The sequence below is a fragment of the Hemibagrus wyckioides genome, linkage group LG14 (genome assembly GCF_019097595.1).
Source record: "Hemibagrus wyckioides isolate EC202008001 linkage group LG14, SWU_Hwy_1.0, whole genome shotgun sequence".
In the NCBI taxonomy this organism is placed as follows: Eukaryota; Metazoa; Chordata; class Actinopteri; order Siluriformes; family Bagridae; genus Hemibagrus; species Hemibagrus wyckioides.
Window position 1 is genome coordinate 18,320,465 of NC_080723.1, and position 21,769 is coordinate 18,342,233.

Genomic DNA, 21,769 nt, shown 5'->3' on the forward strand with positions numbered 1-21,769 from the left:
GTGCTGGACACGGACACACACACACAACACACACACACACAACTGTGTTCTCAACAGAGAAACTGAACTGTGCTGGACACGGACACACACACACAACACACACACAACTGTGAACTGCTCTCAACAGAGAACTGTACCTGTACAGTAACTTTAATATTTGCATTCACTGTCAACACTATTCTTCTGCACAGAGTCGGCGTTATATGTCCTGTTTGTCTGCACTGTCTTGTCTTGTCATCCTGTGCACTTCTGTTGTATGTCTAGTTTCTAAAGATTGCACCTTAAGTACAGTTTAGCGTTATCTCTATGTTTAGCTCTATGTTTGTCTGCGTCACCTGTACTTTGTCTTTGTTGTGTGTAGCACCTTTGGTCTAGGAGGAACGTTGTTTCATTTCACTGCATCAGTTATACATGGTTGAAGTGACAATAAAGCTTCTTTGACTTTGACTATATGGAGAAAAATCCTGAAATGTTCTCCTCAAAAAACATAATTTCTTTACGACTGAAGAAAGAAAGACATGAAGATCTTGAATGACGAGGGGGTGAGGAAATTATTTGTAGTTATTTGTTCTGGAAGTGAACTTCTCCTTTAAGTATCATCCGGCTGCTGTAGCATGTGAATTTCCCCAGTGTGGGATCTTCTCTTGTCTTATCTTATATTTCTTATCTTAAAAAGTATACTGACTTTTATAGAACATTATTTTTCCATATGTTTATTTTTGAATTTTTGGTTCTGTTGGATTTAACCATGTAAAGCCTTCATGCAGTGGGTTTAACTGTGTTAACATGGCCGTGTCGAGAGTGGTGTGGTGAGACAGTGGTACAGCTGTCCTTAGTGCTGCTGCTTCCTCACTTTAGGGCTCTTGGCTCAATCCTGAGCACGGATTGTTGCCTGTGTGGAGTTTCTTAGTGTGATGTGTAAATAAAACCTTTCACTGAATATAAATATGCATCTTGGTGAAATTTTCATGCTCACCATTCAGGAACATTCTGACATGATGTCTAAGTTCATGTCCCATATCTCCTTCACATGGAGAATTTACTGAAAAGGAAAAAAATGTATGTATATGCATTTAAAATCAATTTTCTGGTCATCGCTGAGGGATTAATGTTTCTTCAGGTAGGTTTTGAGAACTGTAACCGTTACAACAAAATTAATTTCTGAATAATGGAAAGAACTAATAAAAAAAGTGTATTTTCTGTACATAACTGCGGCACTGTCACAAAATAAGCCCAAATATTCACCAAAAGAAATAACATTCAAATTACATTTCACAACAGACCAAGAGATAAGTGGATTCTCATAAAAGAGAAGCCTCTTTTATTCACAGTACGTCCTTTTGAGTGGGAGACTGCACATAAAGCCTAAAGCATAAAGAGTACAGCCTTAGTTTATGCAATATCTGTTCAGCTGTATTATTCCACACGGACCAGGCAGTGGCAGAACGTTATTATATTTATGGAAGGATGCAAAAATGATCAAAAATCTTAATAAGTCTTTTTGAGGTGCAGCATGAAACCCGTCTGTCCAGACCATTATCACCAGGTGAAATCAACCGATTACACACACACACACACACACACACCCTTTTTCCCCCTCATCATAATTAAATCTTTCCTTCTGAAACCCTTAAACTGTCAGCTTCACATTGAATATTACTATGGCAACACAACCTTCCCAGCGAGGACAGCTTCTTCATCTCTAACACAGTGCCCTCCTCTCCTGTCCTCTTCTTCTGTCACACCCAGTTCTCCCACACAAGCAGCCATCGTCATTGACACACAAGGACAGCGGCTGAGGACCCCACCGTGTGTGTGTGACGGGGAGAACACTGAGTGAGTACCTCCGTCTTTTACATTCATACAGCTAATTCTGGGAAAGTGACCATTGTTCATTTATTGAAGATAGAATAAAGAATGACAAGATAAAATATCTTTTTATTTAAAGGACTATATTTACTGAAGTTCTTAAAAATGAGTACGTGCTCAGGTTCGTTTTAAAATGACTGCATGCTCAGAGACGACCGTGTCGATGAGTTTATTGAGTAAATGTATATAGCTGAATTTATCCTCTAGTCAGATAGATAGATAGATAGATAGATAGATAGATAGATAGATAGATAGATAGATAGATAGATAGATAGCAACCCTTTACTTCAAAATGTAACCTTTATATCAATATTTTAATCAGTGAGTGACTCTTAATTGACTCTCTAATCAAAATGTATTGGTGACATTAGCAACCCCCTGATCAAAATTTAACTATGAAATCATCAACCCCTTGATCAAAATGTTTCTGTGACGTCATCAACCCCTTGATCAAAATGTTTCTGTGACGTCATCAACCCCTTGATCAAAATGTTTCTGTGACGTCATCAACCCCTTGATCAAAATCTGTGACGTCATCGACCCATTGATCAAAATGTTTCTGTGACGTCATCGACCCCTTGATCAAAATGTTTCTGTGATGTCATCGACCCCTTGATCAAAAAGTTTCTGTGACGTCATCGACCCCTTGATCAAAATGTTTCTGTGACGTCATCGACCCCTTGATCAAAATGTTTCTGTGACGTCATCAACCCCTTGATCAAAACGTTTCTGTGACGTCATCGACCCCTTGATCAAAATGTTTCTGTGACGTCATCAACCCCTTGATCAAAATGTTTCTGTGACATCATCGACCCCTTGATCAAAATGGTTCTGTGACATCATCGACCCCTTGATCAAAATGTTTCTGTGACGTGATCGACCCCTTGATCAAAATGTTTCTGTGACGTGATCGACCCCTTGATCAAAATGCAACTGCGACATCAGAAATATTCTGAGCAAAATAAAAATTGTGACATCAGCAGTCATTTAATCTAATATTTGATTGTGACATGAGAAAGACATTAATCAAAATGTGACAGTAACATCAGCTAAACACACACACACATATGTTAATGTGAGATGTCTGTGCCTAAAATTGGAGAGGTACACATTCAGCTCAGCTTATTACTCATTTATTTATCTTATGGTATGTGATGTGGAATGAAATCAGAGCACAATCACTATTCCGGGGAGATTAAGGGACTAATGCTGTACATATAATTTTTTAAGCAAACTATTAAAGACCTGTCTATGATTTAACAGCAGGCTTTCCCACAACCCTATCCACCCTCAGGGCCAGCTGACTGAGATATCTGCTTCTGCTGCCCCAACAGCGAGTGGAGTTTATCCAGACTCCAGCATTTCAGCCTACAAAATGGAAAATAACACCATAACCCCTTCCACCCTCCCTAACCTTCCCTCCGGCAATGATCACATAAACATTAACATTATCATCATCACCGTCATCTTCTGCATCGTGTGCTTCCTACTGCTGGTGGCCTTTTTCTACGCCTTCTGTTTCCACTGTACGCTGCGGCCATCGCCTAAGAGCCGCCGTAAAGACACAAACAGCAGCGTGGACAGAGAGGATGCCACCTTCAGGCGCACTTCCTCTAGCGTCTCTCTCGGCAATGCTGTCTGAAATGGGCTACACATCCTGTCACTCATCAATTCTCTCTGGACTACATAGCAACTTGAACCATAAGTGATGTTTATGGACTCGGGAAGTATCTTCCTCAAGATATTCAAGGCAAATCATCATGTCACATGTGATAAGAGTTGTTAAATCAATGTAAATTGACTTAAATGTTTAATCAGTGTTGTACAAATTTTGATATATTTTTAAATTTCCAAAGCACAAACATTCTGTACCAGGCACTGGCTAACTGTGATTTATTATGTAGATGATGTTATGTTATTGCAGATAAGATCTTTAAATATGTAGCTTGTAAAGTTAATCTAGTTTATACACTGATCAGGCATAACATTATGACCACTGATGATCTCCTCATCATGGCACCTGTTAGTGGATGGGATATATTAAGCAGCAAGTGAACATTTTGTCCTCAAAGTTGATGTGTTAGAAGCAGGAAAAATGGGTAAGCGTAAGGATTTGAGCGAGTTTGACAAAGGGCCAAATTGTGATGGCTAGACGACTGGATCTCCAAAACTGCAGCTCTTGTGGGGTGTTCCCGGTCTGCAGTGGTCAGAATCTATCAAAAGTATCATTTAAGTCCTGTAAGTTGACTTAAAGGATCTACTGCTAACATCTTAGTGCCAGATACCACAGCACACCTTCAGGGATCTAGCAGTCCATGCCTCAATGAGTCAGGGCGTTTGAGTTTTGGCAGCAAAAGGGGGACCAACACAATATTAGGCAGTTGGTCATAATGTTATGCCTGATCCATGTACATATCATATATTAACCGTGCATTTGTTTTGTATTTTGGTTTCAAGCCGCGTTTTGATATGTTTAAATGTTTTTTGAAATGTTTGTGAAATAGCTTGTGTAAGTCGAAGTCAAAGACTCTGAGGTGACTCTTCAAGTAAATGTTTAATTAACAAAACAACAAGGTAGCACAAAAACAAACAACAATGCACAGATACAGTATGTGAAATAGTCAAAACTTGTTTAGAATAAAATGAAATTTTTATTTCGAGCAAGTCCTATCTAACTTTTGTTCTCATTTAAGTTTACTGTCACGGCTCATCATATACTGTATGCTATTACATGTTGCTAAATTTAGAAAAATAAATATACGTGTAAGAGTAAATCTGATGTAATAGTTTGTTTTCAATTCACAATTTATTAACATTAAAAAGCTCAAAAATATTACACAAAAACTTACCAAGAAATAAAAATGGTAAAGAAACTCAGCTCTTATACATACAAGTGTAACAAGTTGAGTTGAACTGATGTGTAGTAACAAAGAAAAAGTGTGTGTTACAGTAAAGTGTGTTAATATACTGTATATTACATATCACTAACTCCAGGATTCAATGCTTGACTGGAAAGCCTCTCCCATAAATCTGTTCTAAGCGCCTTCACACTAAACTAAACTGATATTAATGCAGATTATAATCGGTGTCAGAGTGTCTGTTTCAGGATATGGAACACATGGTGCTTTTCTCTGAGCAGCGAGAGTCACAGGAACCTTCCGGAGATTGCATGATGGAGTCCCGGCCATCAAAGTCTGGAGAGTCCATCTCGATGTGAGGGTCCTGGAGACCACCATCCTGCAAGGCATCTTTATAATGAGACTGAGACAGATAGATGGGCAGATAGAAAGAGGAAGAAAGATGAATATCTATAGAAGTGAGAGTCATTGATGTCTGACCTTATGGATCCATCATATAACCATTTACACGAGTGAATATTTGAAGATCTGACCAATTCATTAGTAACTTCTTTCTCTCTTCTTTAAGTAGATAGTGACAGGGTTGTGTCTTAATTCTTACTGTTTTAAATGTCTTCATTTATTTATTATTTATTTGGGATTGGTGTCTTGTTTTATGACACCCCCATATTTTCAGCATCTTAACTCAATAATAAATGGGATCAAATTTTGAAAAAATGTTTTTTAATGGATATTTCAGGAAATGGGAGGGGGTGTACACTATCTGTCAGGGACAGCTGGGATTACTGTGTAACAGAGCTAATTCCTATCTGTCTTTCAGTATAAGGTTACATTTTCAGCATCCACATTACATCACTATGTTGATATGTGAAACCAAAAACCAAGCCCGACCTTGCTTACAGACAGCTCCTCCACCCGGCCCTCTTCCATGGATTCCTCCAGAGAGTTGCCAGATGTTTCCATTTTAATACGGTGAGAGCGGATCGACTTCACGTCGTCTTCATCCTCACCTGTTACTGACGGGAACACCTGGAGAAAAAGTCGATTCACGAATCATGACAAACTGGAAGGAAAAGTAACGTGGCATAGTGGAATATCAGAGTAAAGGACATATTACATAAGATTGGAGGTTGTAAAGGGTTAATAAGGATATTAAATGTGCTTCACATAATAATAATAATAATAATAATAATAATAATAATAATGATAATAATAATAAAAGATATGCAAAAGAAAGTTTTCCAATGAGAACACAGGAATAATAAATAATAATCAACAACTAATTAATTAATAATTCTACAGCTCTACAGTAGAAGTACAATTGTTTCAAATATATTAATTAAATGTTTTACTTAGACAGGAGTTTTTTCTGTGATTTTTTTTTTTGGCCATTAGATTTTTACATTATTTAAATGTTAATTTAATATAAATAAATATATATATTTTTTTAAATAAATGCATTTCACATATTAGCTGACATATTAATGCATTTTAAATGTATTAATGTTAAATATAACATTACACTATGTATTTAATATAATATTTTGTATTACAATGTATTAGATTATTTTATATTACGCAGTATATGTATAATGCTTTACCAGTTCCTCTTCATCAATAGGGGGCTCTGAGGCAGAGATGGCAGCCTTGCTGATGGTTTGAGCTTCAAACTGTGGGCAGGCAGCCTGCGCATTCCCATCTTTATCTCTCTTCCCTTTCAGCCAATACGTCTCAATCTCCACATTACCCTGCAGGATCATGTAATTAGAAGTGTGTTTTGGGGTATTATATCATGCCATGTACTGTATAGGCCTGCATTTTCAGTAGCAGAGAAAGAATTAGACAATTTTAATGATGCAAAACAATAAACAGAACTCTGCACACAGCCCTGGAGGAAAGGAACATGCTCTTTCATTTATGTATTTTCTTTTACATCATGAAGTTATTTAATAGTTCACCTTAATCGTTATGGTTCCACGTCTCTCGAAGATAAAGTGACTGCCCTTCAGGTGCTCATAGGTGGCGCTGCTGAGCTGGATGTGCATCTCCTATAAAACACATACAGTGCAAACAATTATCCAACAAATTAATCAATTGAATTGAGGGACCACAATGTTATTTTCAATTACTTCAAATGTCTACTGTTCCTTTTGAGATATTTCCTACAAGCATTATTAATATTCTCTCTATTATCTATAACGTACTGTATATCCATAGTTTGTGTATCAATAACTGTTTAGAACTTTAAAAAATAAAACATCTTCTTTATTTCTACACCATAGCATGCTTTATTTCTAACCTTTCCGTTGCTTTCCATGGCAGACGCGGTGTGGACCGTATCACCATGAAGACCGTAGCGGGGCATTTTGTGTCCTACGACCCCAGCGACAACCATTCCAGAGTGGATGCCTGAAAGTAGAGTCCATGTGATGAAGGTCAAGGGGTGAAATACATTACATAGTGATGGTTAAAGTGGTTAGAGTTTGAACTTTAAAACGTAATACTGGTTGTTATCATTTGATGTAATGCTACCTGTAGTGGTGATTGAGTACAAGTGGTTTTCTGTCACAAGTCTTCTCAATTTGTAAGACTGCACCATTGCATTATTCGTACTTTGTTTGTAGCAGTTCTGGGTATTAGCACTTGCACCAAACCTCGATGTTTAGTTGTGGCTTTGTGTGCGTTAAATTATGAGAGATTAGCTTAGTGTTAGGTACTGTATAAGAATAGCTTTATTAGTGTACAGTTATGTGGGTGTGTCCGATCTTATCCGCAAAGGGCCGGTGTGGGTGTCGGTTTTCATTCCAATTAAGCAGGCGATACACCAGATTCCACCTGTTTAATCAGTTGAGCTACACTTTCAATAGACTCATCTGGCTCTTGCTTGATAGGACTGAAATCCTGCACCCACACCAGCCCTAGATAAGACTGGACACCCCTGATCTAAACAAAGCTTGCTCTGTTCAGCCAGACCTGATTCCACCTGTTTAATCAACCTATCTTGGCTTTCAATAGACTCAGGTATGGCTTCTGCTTGATTGGTATGAAAACCTGCATCCACACCGGCCCTTTGTGGATAAGATTGGACACCCCTGCCCTATATGTAGCTTAGATGCTTGACTGGTCATGTGCTGGAAATTTGCAGCAACTATAACTGTAACATAGGAAGCAGAAGAGACAGCAGAATGGGTCCAAGTGCAGAGCTGGCTTAAGGGATTAGAATGCAAGAGAAGTCAAATAGTTATATTTTAAATCACCCTAGAAATGTGTTTTATTGGCTGCCTGTTCCAGCCTGACTAAAGCACTCCAGTTAGTCAAAAACTCCAGTTAGTAAAAGACTACAGTTAACAAAACTCTCCAGTTAGCAAAACTCTCCAGTTAGTCAAACACTCCAGTTAACAAAACTCTCCAGTTAGCAAAACTCTCCAGTTAGTCAAACACTCCAGTTAGCAAAACTCTCCAGTTAGTCAAACACTCCAGTTAGCAAAACACTCCAGTTAGCAAAACTTTCCAGTTAGTCAAACACTCCAGTTAGCAAAACACTCCAGTTAGCAAAACTCTCCAGTTAGTCAAACACTCCAGTTAGCAAAACACTCCAGTTAGCAAAACTTTCCAGTTAGTCAAACACTCCAGTTAGTCAAACACTCCAGTTAGCAAAACTCTCCAGTTAGTCAAACACTCCAGTTAGCAAAACACTCCAGTTAGCAAAACTCTCCAGTTAGTCAAACACTCCAGTTAGCAAAACTCTCCAGTTAGCAAAACTCTCCAGTTAGTCAAACACTCCAGTTAGCAAAACTCTCCAGTTAGCAAAACTCTCCAGTTAGCAAAACACTCCAGTTTGTCAAAAACTCCAGTTAGTAAAAGACTACAGTTAACAAAACTCTCCAGTTAGCAAAACTCTCCAGTTAGTCAAACACTCCAGTTAGCAAAACTCTCCAGTTAGTCAAACACTCCAGTTAGCAAAACTCTCCAGTTTGTCAAAAACTCCAGTTAGTAAAAGACTACAGTTAACAAAACTCTCCAGTTAGCAAAACTCTCCAGTTAGTCAAACACTCCAGTTAGCAAAACTCTCCAGTTAGTCAAACACTCCAGTTAGCAAAACTCTCCAGTTCGTCAAAAACTCCAGTTAGTAAAAGACTACAGTTAGCAAAACTCTCCAGTTAGCAAAACTCTCCAGTTAGTAAAAGACTACAGTTAGCAAAACTCTCCAGTTAGCAAAACACTCCAGTTAGCAAAACTCTCCAGTTTGTCAAAAACTCCAGTTAGTAAAAGACTACAGTTAACAAAACTCTCCAGTTAGCAAAACTCTCCAGTTAGTCAAACACTCCAGTTAGCAAAACTCTCCAGTTAGCAAAACTCTCCAGTTCGTCAAAAACTCCAGTTAGTAAAAGACTACAGTTAGCAAAACTCTCCAGTTAGCAAAACTCTCCAGTTAGTAAAAGACTACAGTTAGCAAAACTCTCCAGTTAGCAAAACTCTCCAGTTAGTAAAAGACTACAGTTAGCAAAACTCTCCAGTTAGCAAAACTCTCCAGTTAGCAAAACTCTCCAGGTAGTAAAAGACTACAGTTAACAAAACTCTCCAGTTAGCAAAACTCTCCAGTTAGCAAAACTCTCCAGTTAGTAAAAGACTACAGTTAGCAAAACTCTCCAGTTAGCAAAACTCTCCAGTTAGTAAAAGACTACAGTTAGCAAAACTCTCCAGTTAGCAAAACTCTCCAGTTAGTAAAAGACTACAGTTAACAAAACTCTCCAGTTAGCAAAACTCTCCAGTTAGCAAAACTCTCCAGTTCGTCAAAAACTCCAGTTAGTAAAAGACTACAGTTAGCAAAACTCTCCAGTTAGCAAAACTCTCCAGTTAGTAAAAGACTACAGTTAGCAAAACTCTCCAGTTAGCAAAACTCTCCAGTTAGTAAAAGACTACAGTTAGCAAAACTCTCCAGTTAGCAAAACTCTCCAGTTAGTAAAAGACTACAGTTAACAAAACTCTCCAGTTAGCAAAACTCTCCAGTTAGCAAAACTCTCCAGTTAGTAAAAGACTACAGTTAGCAAAACTCTCCAGTTAGCAAAACTCTCCAGTTAGCAAAACTCTCCAGTTAGTAAAAGACTACAGTTAGCAAAACACTCCAGTTCGTCAAAAACTCCAGTTAGTAAAAGACTACAGTTAGCAAAACTCTCCAGTTAGCAAAACTCTCCAGTTAGCAAAACTCTCCAGTTAGTAAAAGACTACAGTTAGCAAAACTCTCCAGTTAGCAAAACTCTCCAGTTAGCAAAACTCTCCAGTTAGTAAAAGACTACAGTTAGCAAAACACTCCAGTTAGCAAAACACTCCAGTTCGTCAAAAACTCCAGTTAGTAAAAGACTACAGTTAGCAAAACTCTCCAGTTAGCAAAACTCTCCAGTTAGCAAAACTCTCCAGTTAGTAAAAGACTACAGTTAGCAAAACACTCCAGTTAGTAAAAGACTACAGTTAGCAAAACACTCCAGTTAGTAAAAGACTACAGTTAGCAAAACACTCCAGTTAGCAAAACTCTCCAGTTTGTCAAACACTCCAGTTAGTAAAAGACTACAGTTAGCAAAACACTCGAGTTAGCAAAACACTCCAGTTAGCAAAACACTCCAGTTAGCAAAACACTCCAGTTAGCAAAACTCTCCAGTTCGTCAAAAACTCCAGTTAGTAAAAGACTACAGTTAGCAAAACTCTCCAGTTTGTCAAACACTCCAGTTAGTAAAAGACTACAGTTAGCAAAACACTCGAGTTAGCAAAACACTCCAGTTAGCAAAACACTCCAGTTAGCAAAACACTCCAGTTAGCAAAACTCTCCAGTTCGTCAAAAACTCCAGTTAGTAAAAGACTACAGTTAACAAAACTCTCCAGTTAGCAAAACTCTCCAGTTAGCAAAACTCTCCAGTTAGTAAAAGACTACAGTTAGCAAAACTCTCCAGTTAGCAAAACTCTCCAGTTAGCAAAACTCTCCAGTTAGTAAAAGACTACAGTTAGCAAAACACTCCAGTTCGTCAAAAACTCCAGTTAGTAAAAGACTACAGTTAGCAAAACTCTCCAGTTAGCAAAACTCTCCAGTTAGCAAAACTCTCCAGTTAGTAAAAGACTACAGTTAGCAAAACTCTCCAGTTAGCAAAACTCTCCAGTTAGCAAAACTCTCCAGTTAGTAAAAGACTACAGTTAGCAAAACACTCCAGTTAGCAAAACACTCCAGTTCGTCAAAAACTCCAGTTAGTAAAAGACTACAGTTAGCAAAACTCTCCAGTTAGCAAAACTCTCCAGTTAGCAAAACTCTCCAGTTAGTAAAAGACTACAGTTAGCAAAACACTCCAGTTAGTAAAAGACTACAGTTAGCAAAACACTCCAGTTAGTAAAAGACTACAGTTAGCAAAACACTCCAGTTAGCAAAACTCTCCAGTTTGTCAAACACTCCAGTTAGTAAAAGACTACAGTTAGCAAAACACTCGAGTTAGCAAAACACTCCAGTTAGCAAAACACTCCAGTTAGCAAAACACTCCAGTTAGCAAAACTCTCCAGTTCGTCAAAAACTCCAGTTAGTAAAAGACTACAGTTAGCAAAACTCTCCAGTTAAGAAAACCACTTCAGTTAGCAATACTCAGCAGTTAGCAATACATTCCAGTTAGTAAACCACTCCAGTTAGCTACTACTACTATAGTTACCTACTGTGTGTGTGTGTGTGTGTGTGCGCAATGAGCTCATGGTGAAAATGTTCAGCAAGTATTTTGGAGACTTTTTGATGAGTTCTCAAACTTGAATTGATACAAAACTTAGTCACTTAGTCTCTATTAACTAGCATTAGCATGACTATATGTTATTCCTTTAATTTGTCTGCTAATTTCTAACCTTGTCACTTAGGTATCCAACCAAAACATGAGACTGGGAAGCTCACTGGACTTAAATGTCTAATGGACAAGCAAAAGAATTTCATTTGTAAATGTAAATATATTACACTATTTGTCTGATATGGGTGGAGCTATTTGAATTGTTGACTGTAAAAATAACACGATGAGTTTACTGTGAATGGAAACTAAATGTGTTCAGTTCATTCTTCTGTTGCCTAAACTGCTGGCTTTAGTTCCTTGTGACCATGTTTCAGGAGATCAGGAGACTACACACCCACTCGGATCTGAATGTTGTTTCCGTTAGACGGGTCTTTAAGATGGTCAATAGACCGCACCATGTCCAAGGCCATGTCACAGATGTTATGAGCGTGGTATTTAGTCTTCTCCGGAGCTCCTGCTACGACCATATAGGCATCTCCAATAGTTTCAACCTGCAACACACCCAAACATCCAGATGATCATGTGCTTATCACTAGTTAACTAAAATAAGCTCCACACATGTACACAGAGACACATTAAATGCTCACCTTAAAAACTCGGTGCTTCTCGCTGAGTGTGTCGAACAGCGTGTACATGGTGTTGAGCATGGACACCACTTGCATGGGAGTGATGTGGCTGCAGATGCGTGTGAAGCCCACCACATCACTGAAGAGGATGGTCACATCTGGGAACACCTGGAACGTACACATATAAGGTTCACACACAGCACTGAGATTAATGGATGTTGTAGTTTAGTGCTTAAGGTGGTGGACTACTGATTGGAAGGTTGAGTTCGAGTCCCAGATCCATCATGCTGCAACGTGTGTGTGTGTGTATACACACAGAGTCCACTTTATTATAAACATCTGTAAATCATGTGGCAGCAGAAGGTCATGGACACCTTGGACATTCCCTGCCAGACCAGCAGAGGGCAACACTATACATTTTAATAAACTCTTCTCCAATTGCAATTCCTTTCACTTTTCCTTTCCCTGGTTATGCTACCTGATTTGTCTTCTGTGATTAGCTACCTGATTTGAGCCTCTTTGTCTCACCATGTCTTTGTTTAGCTTCTGTTGATGACTTGATTCAGAATTATTGTGTGTCTATTCTTGACTCTAAGTGTTTGTTGTTTATCTTTGCCATGGTTTTTATTTCTCCACATAGTAGTACTTTTGTACTGTTAATAAATAACTTCTTCACTTGCATGCTCTTCCCGAGTCTCTCCTTGACACAAATGCAGCCAAAGTTCACATCAATCATCAGAATGAGGGAAATGTCTGATCTCTGAGAGGTCAGAGGAGTATGAGAGGTCAGAGGAGAATGACCAGACTGCCCTGAGCTGACAGGAAGACTATAGTCTACTCAAAATATAATCACTCTTTACAACTGTGGTAAGCAGGAAAGCATCTCAGCATACACAAAATATCAAACCCAGAGGTGGATAAGCTACAAAAGAAGAAAAAACACAAGACTCCACTTCTGTTAGCCAAGAACAGGAATCTATCATGGGCACAGACTCACCCAAACTGTACAGCTGAAGACTGGAAAGAGACCAGGAGATTTTTTTTCCTATTCTTTAACTGTCCAGTTTGTGTGAGTCTGGGCCTCAGATTTCTGATCTTAGCCTATAGAAGTAGTCCTCTATGTGGTCTTCTTCAGATGCAATTGTCCTATGTGTTGATTCTCTGTTTTGTGTTATTCTGCCCCATATTTTTAGCCAACACATGTCTAAATGAACATAATTTTTCCTGACTTGACTTTGAGACAGAACCGAGACGCCAGGAGGTAAAAGTGACATCTGACCTCGCACGTGTTCACTGCAGGCTCTCCCTTGCGCAGCCTTTTTGCCACAGGTTTAGGAATCATCCTGTACAGCAGGTCGTCTGTCTTCTTCATCTCATAATCCAACATTTTCATGCTTTCCTCTAGCTTGCTGGATTTCTTCTGCTCCTGTAAGCGAAAGAGAAGAGGGAACAAACATAAACAGAACGCATCACTATGAGCTTCTTTAACTGAACGTCCCTCAAATACACTCTTAAAATAAATTAAAGGTTCCAGGAAGAACCAGAAAATGAGTTTCCACAGTGATGACATAGAAGAACCATGTTTGTTTCCCCAAAGAACTTTTCAGTAAATGGTTCTTAAAAGAATCCCTTTTCCGCTTTATAGTCTAAAGAACCTTTTTCCACTATAAAGAACCTTTTATATAATGGAAACACTTCATGGATAGTAATGCTTCTTCATAGAACCACAGATCCTGAGGAAGAAGTGTGTACAAAGAATGTACAGCATGTGTAGAGAGACCCAGCACAATAAAGCTGATGAAAGCGTGCATACTCTTCTAGATCTAATCTATGCTAATCTATTTTGAGGAGTATGTTACGTTGTTGTTCCTCTGGCAACAAATACAAGCACTCTCACTCACATTCTCACTCAGGTACCTGTATGAGAGCCCGTTTGAGCTCTTCAGATTGCTGGGTTCCTGCCAGCACCAGATCTCTGCTGGAGTCGTGCATGCTCAGGTCGTTAATGTAGAGCCCGGTTTTAAACATAGCACTCAGACTCTCCATTCTACAGGGAAAAGACACATGCATCAAATTAGATTTAATTAGATTAGATATTCATTCATTAGTTAGCTGAGCCGAGTGTTGATTGTACATGCAGTGTATGTCTCAAACTAAATAATGAATAAATATTTATATTCACGTTTATATGATTAATGTGACTAATAGACTACAGTTGTTATTGTGAGTCGTGACATTAGTCAGTATATGTGTGATGGTCTGGGAAACCCACTGGATTTTGCTATGCCTGAATTTTCTTAGTCCAAAAATTAAACCAAAATAATACGGCCTATTTGTTTTTCTGACTATGATACATTCAGAAATCTCAACTTTAAGAAATGATATGTAAGAACTGAATATTATGTCATATCAGAGATTTGGAGGAGGATGTAAGTACAGATAAGTGTGGTATTTATTAAGCAGGCAGAGAAATCAAAGTTCTCAGTGTGGTTAAACAGTCACAGGTCAACTAATCTGATATCTGAGATCAGATCAACAAAGAAGATATCTGAGAACCCAGAAACTGTGAATACAGACAAGAGGCTCGGTAATAGAAAGAACTCACTGTACTGAACTTCGTCCAGTGAACAGGTGTTAATATGAGCAGAATTATATGATGCCATTTCACGCTCACTTTTTAAAAGAATTACACAGAAGAATGACTTTAGGGAAATGAACTTCAGATTTGCTAAACTGTCAATCAGAATGACAATATCATGCATATTATTATTCTAAAATAAAGTGTCTAAATGAACATGTTAAACTATTAAATGTCTTGGACACCTGAACATGTGGGATGAGGGTGATCAGCTGTGATTAGTGAATATGACCAACAGGTGTTAGTGAATATGCAAATCAGTGATTAATGAATATGATCATTAGTGATTAATGAATATGACCAACAGGTGTTAGTGAATATGTGAATCAGTGATTAGTGAATGTGCGAATCAGGGATTAGTGAATATGATCAGTAGTGATTAGTGAATATGTGAATTAGTGATTAGTGAATGTGCAAAACAGGGATTAGTGGATATGACCAGTGGTGATTAGTGAATATGCGAATCAGTGATTAGTGAATGTGCATATCAGGGATTAGTGAATATGACAAGTGGTGATGAGTGAATATGCGAATCAGTGATTAGTGAATGTGCGCATCAGGGATTAATGAATATGTAAATTAGTGAATATGTGAATTAGTGATTAGTAAATATGTGAATTAGTGATTAGTAAATATGTGAATCAGTGATTAGTGAATGTGCGAATCAGGGATTAATGAATATGTAAATTAGTGAATAGTGAATATGTGAATCACTGATTAGTGAATATGTGAATTAGTGATTAGTAAATATGTGAATCAGTGATTAGTGAATATGTGAATTAGTGATTAGTGAATATGTGAATCAGTGATTAGTGAATGTGCGAATCAGGGATTAGTGAATATGATCAGTAGTGATTAGTGAATATGTGAATTAGTGATTAGTGAATGTGCGAATCAGGGATTAGTGGATATGACCAGTGGTGATTAGTGAATATGTGAATTAGTGATTAGTGAATGTGCGAATCAGGGATTAGTGAATATGATCAGTAGTGATTAGTGAATATGTGAATTAGTGATTAGTGAATGTGCACATCAGGGATTAGTGGATATGACCAGTGGTGATTAGTGAATATGTGAATTAGTGATTAGTGAATGTGTGAATCAGGGATTAGTGGATATGACCAGTGGTGATTAGTAAATATGTGAATTTGTGATTAGTGAATGTGCGAATCAGGGATTAATGAATATGTAAATTAGTGAATATGTGAATTAGTGATTAGTAAATATGTGAATCAGTGATTAGTGAATGTGCGAATCAGGGATTAATGAATATGTAAATTAGTGATTAGTGAATATGTGAATCACTGATTAGTGAATATGTGAATTAGTGATTAGTGAATATGTAAATTAGTGATTAGTGAATGTGCGAATCAGGGATTAGTGAATGTGATCAGTAGCAGTTAGTGAATGTGTGAATCAGTGATTAGTGAAAATGCTCAGTAGTAATTGGTGAATATGTGAATCAGTGATTAGTGAATATGTGAATTATTGATTAGTGAATGTGCGAATCAGGGATTAGTGAATATGACCAGTTGTGATTAGTGAATATGATCAATTGTGACTAGTGAATATGATCAGAAGTGGTTAGTGAACATGATAATCAGTGGTTAGTGAATATGGTAACCAGTGATTAGTGAATATGCTAACCAGTGGTTAGTGAATATGCTAACCAGTGATTAGTGAATATGCTAACCAGTGGTTAGTGAATATGCTAACCAGTGATTAGTGAATATGCTAACCAGTGATTAGTGAATATGCTAACCAGTGATTAGTGAATATGATCAGAAGTGGTTAGTGAATATGATCAGAAGTGGTTAGTGAATATGATCAGAAGTGGTTAGTGAAAATGATAATCAGTGATTAGTGGATCTGATCAGTAGTGGTTAGTGAAGATGCTAATCAGTGATTAGTGAATGTGATCTTAAGTGATTAATGAACATATGAACCCTGTGCCTAAGGCACTAACTCTATGACAAGATGCAGTGAAGATGTTCGGGTGGCTCAGTTTGGCCCGTCACTTTCTTTCCTTTAGCTTGTCTGGATGTATCTGTATCTGTGTGTGTGTGTGTGTGTGTTCCTAACACAGGTGTTCCCAGGAAGATGATGGACTCCCACTCAGGCATGTATCTCATCTGGCCTTTCAGTTTGAGGCAGCGGCTTCCATCACCCCAGCTCTCCATGGCATTAGCACTGTTTCCATCTAACAGAACACACACACACACGCACACACACACACACGCACGCACACAGACACACACACACACACAAACACAAACACACAGAGAGCACAGCATACATCATTCAAACACTTTCATGCCAAAACAGCAGCACAGATTGGCTTCCTTAATCACTTCTTTCAGTTCTAGGAAATATTCTAATAATGAACCTGCTGGTGTGAGATAAAAGACTACAATCCGTAACCTTCACCATAAGTACTCTTAATTCCAGTTTTATTAAGGCAAAAAGATTTCAATAGATATGAGAATATTATGTACTTGTACTTCAAAAACAATCAGCATGATAGAGATTTCTCTTTAAGAGAAGAGGAGAGGAGAGAGGAAAAAATTAAATTAAAAAATGAAAAGAAGATGAAAAAATAGAAGAGATGAAAATAATATTTAATATCAGTTAATTAAACATATTGTGTTCATGTTAAGAAAATAATCCAAACAATACCTGTATACATATTTGTTCCTGAATTTTAGAATTAGATGTGTGTGTGTGTGTGTGTGTGTGTGATGGACGCCTGACCTTTGTAGTCATCTCCGATGATGGACTGGAAGGCCATGAGCTCCACATCTACATCAGCAGAGCGATTAGCATTCTCATAATCAGAGTCTGTGATGAACAGACAATACGACGGATTCAGCACTGACGCTGTTCTTTATTATATCTCTGCTATAAGGCTTTAATGAAACGTGCAGTGGTTAAATAGGACCTTCCTTACTCTGGACTCTATTATGAAGGTTTCGTTCTCTCTTCACAGGCTCCTTAGACATGATTTCAAACAGGTTGTTGGGGTGGGAAATGATCTGGAGAGAAGAGCTAGACATCAGACTCATCTTCTTTGATTACTCTATAGAGTGAAGACTGCTTAGTCGCTCTGGCACAGGTTTGATCTTTCTGTTATGCGTTAGAGAAGGTTAGGGCTGATAAAAGGATGAATTATCAGTGGCTCTGTTCTGATGGCTAGAGAAGATTTACTCACCATGTTCCAGGTGAACTCCACAAGGGGACGTGCCAGGAGGAACGCATCGTTAATCTTCTTCCCATCCAGGTCAGGAAAGACCGTGGCCAAACCAGAGCCAACGTTGTGCACCACCATGTCCTGTTAGGAACAATGAACATTATGAGGAGATAAAAAGGAGAAGAGAAGAGAAGAGAAGAGAAGAGAAGAGAAGAGAAGAGAAGAGAAGGAGCCGTACCTGTCTGAACACGATGTTGAAGGGAAACACCTCAAAGAAAAAGTCACTAGTGATTGGCAGAATCTCCTGCTCCTCTTCATCCTCTTTCTGGATGTAGCGATAAGCAGAGTTATCAAAGTTCAATCTGAAAACCAAAGACAATATTCACAAGACGACTCGAGCAGCTCGATCAATCCCTAACAGAAATCTGGGAGAACAAGAGAGCAGGAACTCCAGTGTGCTGCTACCTCATAGTGACGTGAGAATAGTCTCCCACCAGCTGCTCAGAAAGAACCTCCACATGGATGTCTGTGTCGTAGAACTGTTTCCCCATCTGCCTCAGCTGACCCATGGCGTAGTGCAGGTAGCCTTTTCGCTTGCTCCTGCAGCCCATTAGTCAAACAAACACACACACGCACACCTTCACTGACATTATCATTATACCTTCAGTTTATGCAACAGTGTTCTCTCTTTTAATCGGTGCTTTTCACACTGGACACGTTTAAAAAGCATCTCTTCTGCACCATCGATCAGGTTTCAGACTCTTTTGAACCCCCAGTGCATTTGCGTTCATTTTACATCATCACAAACTCGCATGGAGAACACAACCATATCAATTCATCATATTTTGTATTATTTTTGTGTTTTTATTATGAGCAGTAAGGCTCCTCACCTCGTTTGTGTCCCATAAAATCCCCCTGCCTACATGCTACATGCTACAGCAACCTTAATTTTGGGTCAAAGCCCAAACTCAAGAAAAAATTGCTAATGTGGTTTTGTTGTGGAAACTAGTCATGTCATCAGGCTAAAACTAATGCTTATACAGATTACTTTACTTCCTGGACAAGTGCAAACCTAAGACTAAGACTTGCAATTCATGGGAATCGTGGTACAGTTCCACCACAGCCGAACTCACACCACCTCCTACAGGCAGTCTCCGGGTTCGGTACCACACTGTGCTTCCCGGTCCGCCGGACCTTAAATCATCTATATGACAATAACCTTCAATTTACAGTCAGACTCTGAAGCAAGCCTAGCTCCTATTCCTCTTTCAGCAGTATAAGCCTAACTGTCAGAAAATAACAGATGTTACTCACTGCTGAAACCTAGACAGTGTGAAGGAACCATACTCAGAGTTACTCCTGGTTTCTGATTGCTGCTTTAACCCTTGAAGAGTCCTATAGAATGCCACGCCCACCTGTAGTGCAGTGTGACCCCAGTAGCAGATTCCTCCTGGCAGAAGAAGGTGGGGGGCTGCACTTTAGGGTAACTGAAGCGCAGATACTCATGCAGGTTATCCAGACCATTAACAAAGTCACGCACATGACGACCCAACACCTGACACACACACACAAACATACATACACACACACACACATTTGCATGTAGTTATGATGTTAGGGACACATGACACTGGTACACAAAACACACAAGTGCATTATATATTACATAGAAGTGATAGCAGTATGTGAAATGACCAGTACTAATGAAATGACCAATACTTACCTTGAGAATGCGGTCATAACCATACTTCCCGACGAAACCCAGAAAGTAAACACCCCAGGAGTTCATCAACTCATTATAGGGAGTGCCTGTGACACCACTCGCTGCTTTGGCAATGCGTGGGATTACACTTTCACTGTAGACCTACACACACACACACACACACAGACTCTGACATGAGCAATTCATTTTAGTTATTTATTACCCCTTTCTTTCTTTCTTTCTTTCTTTCTTTTTTGGTGTTTTTATTTTGATTCAGACACTTTGTAATTTCATTTTCATGTACAGTTGAAAGTTTTTCTATCAAATTGAGTTACTTTCACCTCTCCAGAGTTGATTATTTTCATATACCAGCATGTCCTGAAGTGTTTAATTCAGTACTCAGCAAACACATTTAATTTTTTTTTAAAATTATTAACAAACAAAATGTCTTACCTTTTACATGTGTATGTTTATTGTACGTAACATTTCTTATTCTCAGCAAAAAAAAAAATTAATAATTAAATAAAAATATATATATTGTCATATTACAGAGAATCCACAAAGTCCTCTATCCATTAGATTTTCCCATGTCGTAATTTTCTTAAGGTTACAGCTTTACCTCTGATTGTTTTAAAGAAGTGTGTTTGGGTGAGTTGGGTGGGTTTTTAATATTAAAATAATAGAATTATGTTAAAGTCAGTGGCCAAGTGATCTCACAGTAAATCTGAATGTAAAATACATAATACATACATTTATGAATAAAATGAACATTTGAAAAAATTATATAATATAATATATATTTTTATATTTTTGTGTGTGTGCGTGTTGTATCTTCTGACTGTAACTAACTAAGCTGCTGTAACACAAGAATTTCCCTCACAGGATCAAAAGAGTATAGCTGTCTATCTATCTATCTATCTATCTATCTATCTATCTATCTATCTATCTATCTATCTATCTATCTAAATAAATAAAAATAAAAAGACAAAAAAGAACATACTATTTCTGTACCACACAAATCAATAATGATACAAATGATGCAAAATGTCTCTAGATTTTTTATTTGGTTTTGAAGCTGAGTTGAGTTTAATGCATGTGCTGTGATGTCATTCTTCTTCATGGACTTATATATGGAAATATATAGAAATGATATAAATTCCATTTCTTTTGTCAGTGTGCTAGTATACTAAGGTAAATATAATATATATTCTAATATATTATATCTATTATATTATCTATTATTGATCTATTATTTATTTATTTATTCATTCATTTATTCAATTATTTATTTATTTATTTATTTATTTATTTATTTATTAAAGCAGCAGGACTACATAGGATTGTGACAAATTACAAACGACAGTAATCCATCACAGCTTAGTTCAACCCACATTTATACACGTTCATTAAACCCTAATTTTGCCTCCCAAACATTAAACCAAGAAACTTTCATTTCTGTATTTTCTCTATAAGTATAAGAATTTTAAAGATACAGTCTCTCACCTGGTGTGTGACAAAGGAATGGAGTCGAACGTCTGCCCTCTCCCTCACCAGCTTCCACACATCGTCCCCGTACGACTCCTTAATGAAGTCGTGCAGACTCTCACACAGCAGGCCGTACATGCTGACTGCATACAGGATACAAATACATGTTATACAGTTTCAGAGCCTTGGGTCCTCAGTTAGATGACACAAAGAAGGCACAAGCATTTTTAGAGTGGATAAATTACTCACACTCAAAGCAATAAAGCCTTGGTCACACTTTCTTCAGACACCTTTGATTTTTGGGTCACGATGAAAAGGCAGCTTGACAAGAAATCTCAAGCACCTGTAGAGAAAGAAGATGTTAGCGATGCAAGGCTCAAAAGAGGTCCATCAGAAGAAAAATAGTTTGTCCTGAGCGTTTAATTTAACAATCTTCTTGCCTCCAGTATATAAACTGACCTGAATGCTTGACTCAGGGTCCTTCTAACACAACGGTGATGTTGAGAATCTGTCAGGTGGGACGGGACTCATTTTTTAAAGCTGGCCCACTTATGTGCCCTCTTGAGCGGCAGAGCTTGGTCATTGTTCAGATGTCAACTGGTGCTGACATGACTGGACTGGACGTCTGCTAGGAGCAGCTTGATGCTGGTCAGCTCTC

The 21,769-nt window shown here is 38.1% G+C and overlaps 2 protein-coding genes across 3 annotated transcripts; one reads left to right on the forward strand and one right to left on the reverse strand.

The window, feature by feature from the left end:
• Positions 1-1,513: 1,513 nt before the first annotated feature.
• LOC131365131 (uncharacterized) lies at positions 1,514-4,562 on the forward strand. The gene is made up of 3 exons (XM_058408759.1): positions 1,514-1,546; positions 1,643-1,836; positions 3,133-4,562. The coding sequence occupies exons 1-3, from the start codon at positions 1,514-1,516 to the stop codon at positions 3,509-3,511; spliced, it is 606 nt and encodes a 201-aa protein (XP_058264742.1). The 3' UTR covers positions 3,512-4,562.
• Positions 4,405-21,635, reverse strand: LOC131364322 (soluble guanylate cyclase 88E-like). 2 transcript variants are annotated; one of them, XM_058407428.1, is made up of 20 exons: positions 21,571-21,635; positions 21,361-21,454; positions 21,130-21,254; positions 19,648-19,788; positions 19,340-19,479; positions 18,390-18,524; positions 18,163-18,286; positions 17,946-18,065; positions 17,685-17,769; positions 17,489-17,575; positions 16,820-16,937; positions 14,017-14,146; positions 13,379-13,525; positions 12,121-12,267; positions 11,868-12,024; positions 7,027-7,136; positions 6,686-6,775; positions 6,329-6,475; positions 5,619-5,756; positions 4,405-5,106 (listed from the first exon to the last, which is right to left on the reverse strand). In XM_058407428.1, the coding sequence occupies exons 3-20, from the start codon at positions 21,247-21,249 to the stop codon at positions 4,972-4,974; spliced, it is 2,271 nt and encodes a 756-aa protein (XP_058263411.1). In that variant the 5' UTR covers positions 21,250-21,254; positions 21,361-21,454; positions 21,571-21,635; the 3' UTR covers positions 4,405-4,971. The 2 variants fall into 2 exon arrangements, with proteins under 2 accessions (XP_058263411.1, XP_058263410.1); XM_058407427.1 differs by having other exon boundaries at positions 4,405-5,130.
• Between the last annotated feature and the right edge of the window lie 134 nt (positions 21,636-21,769).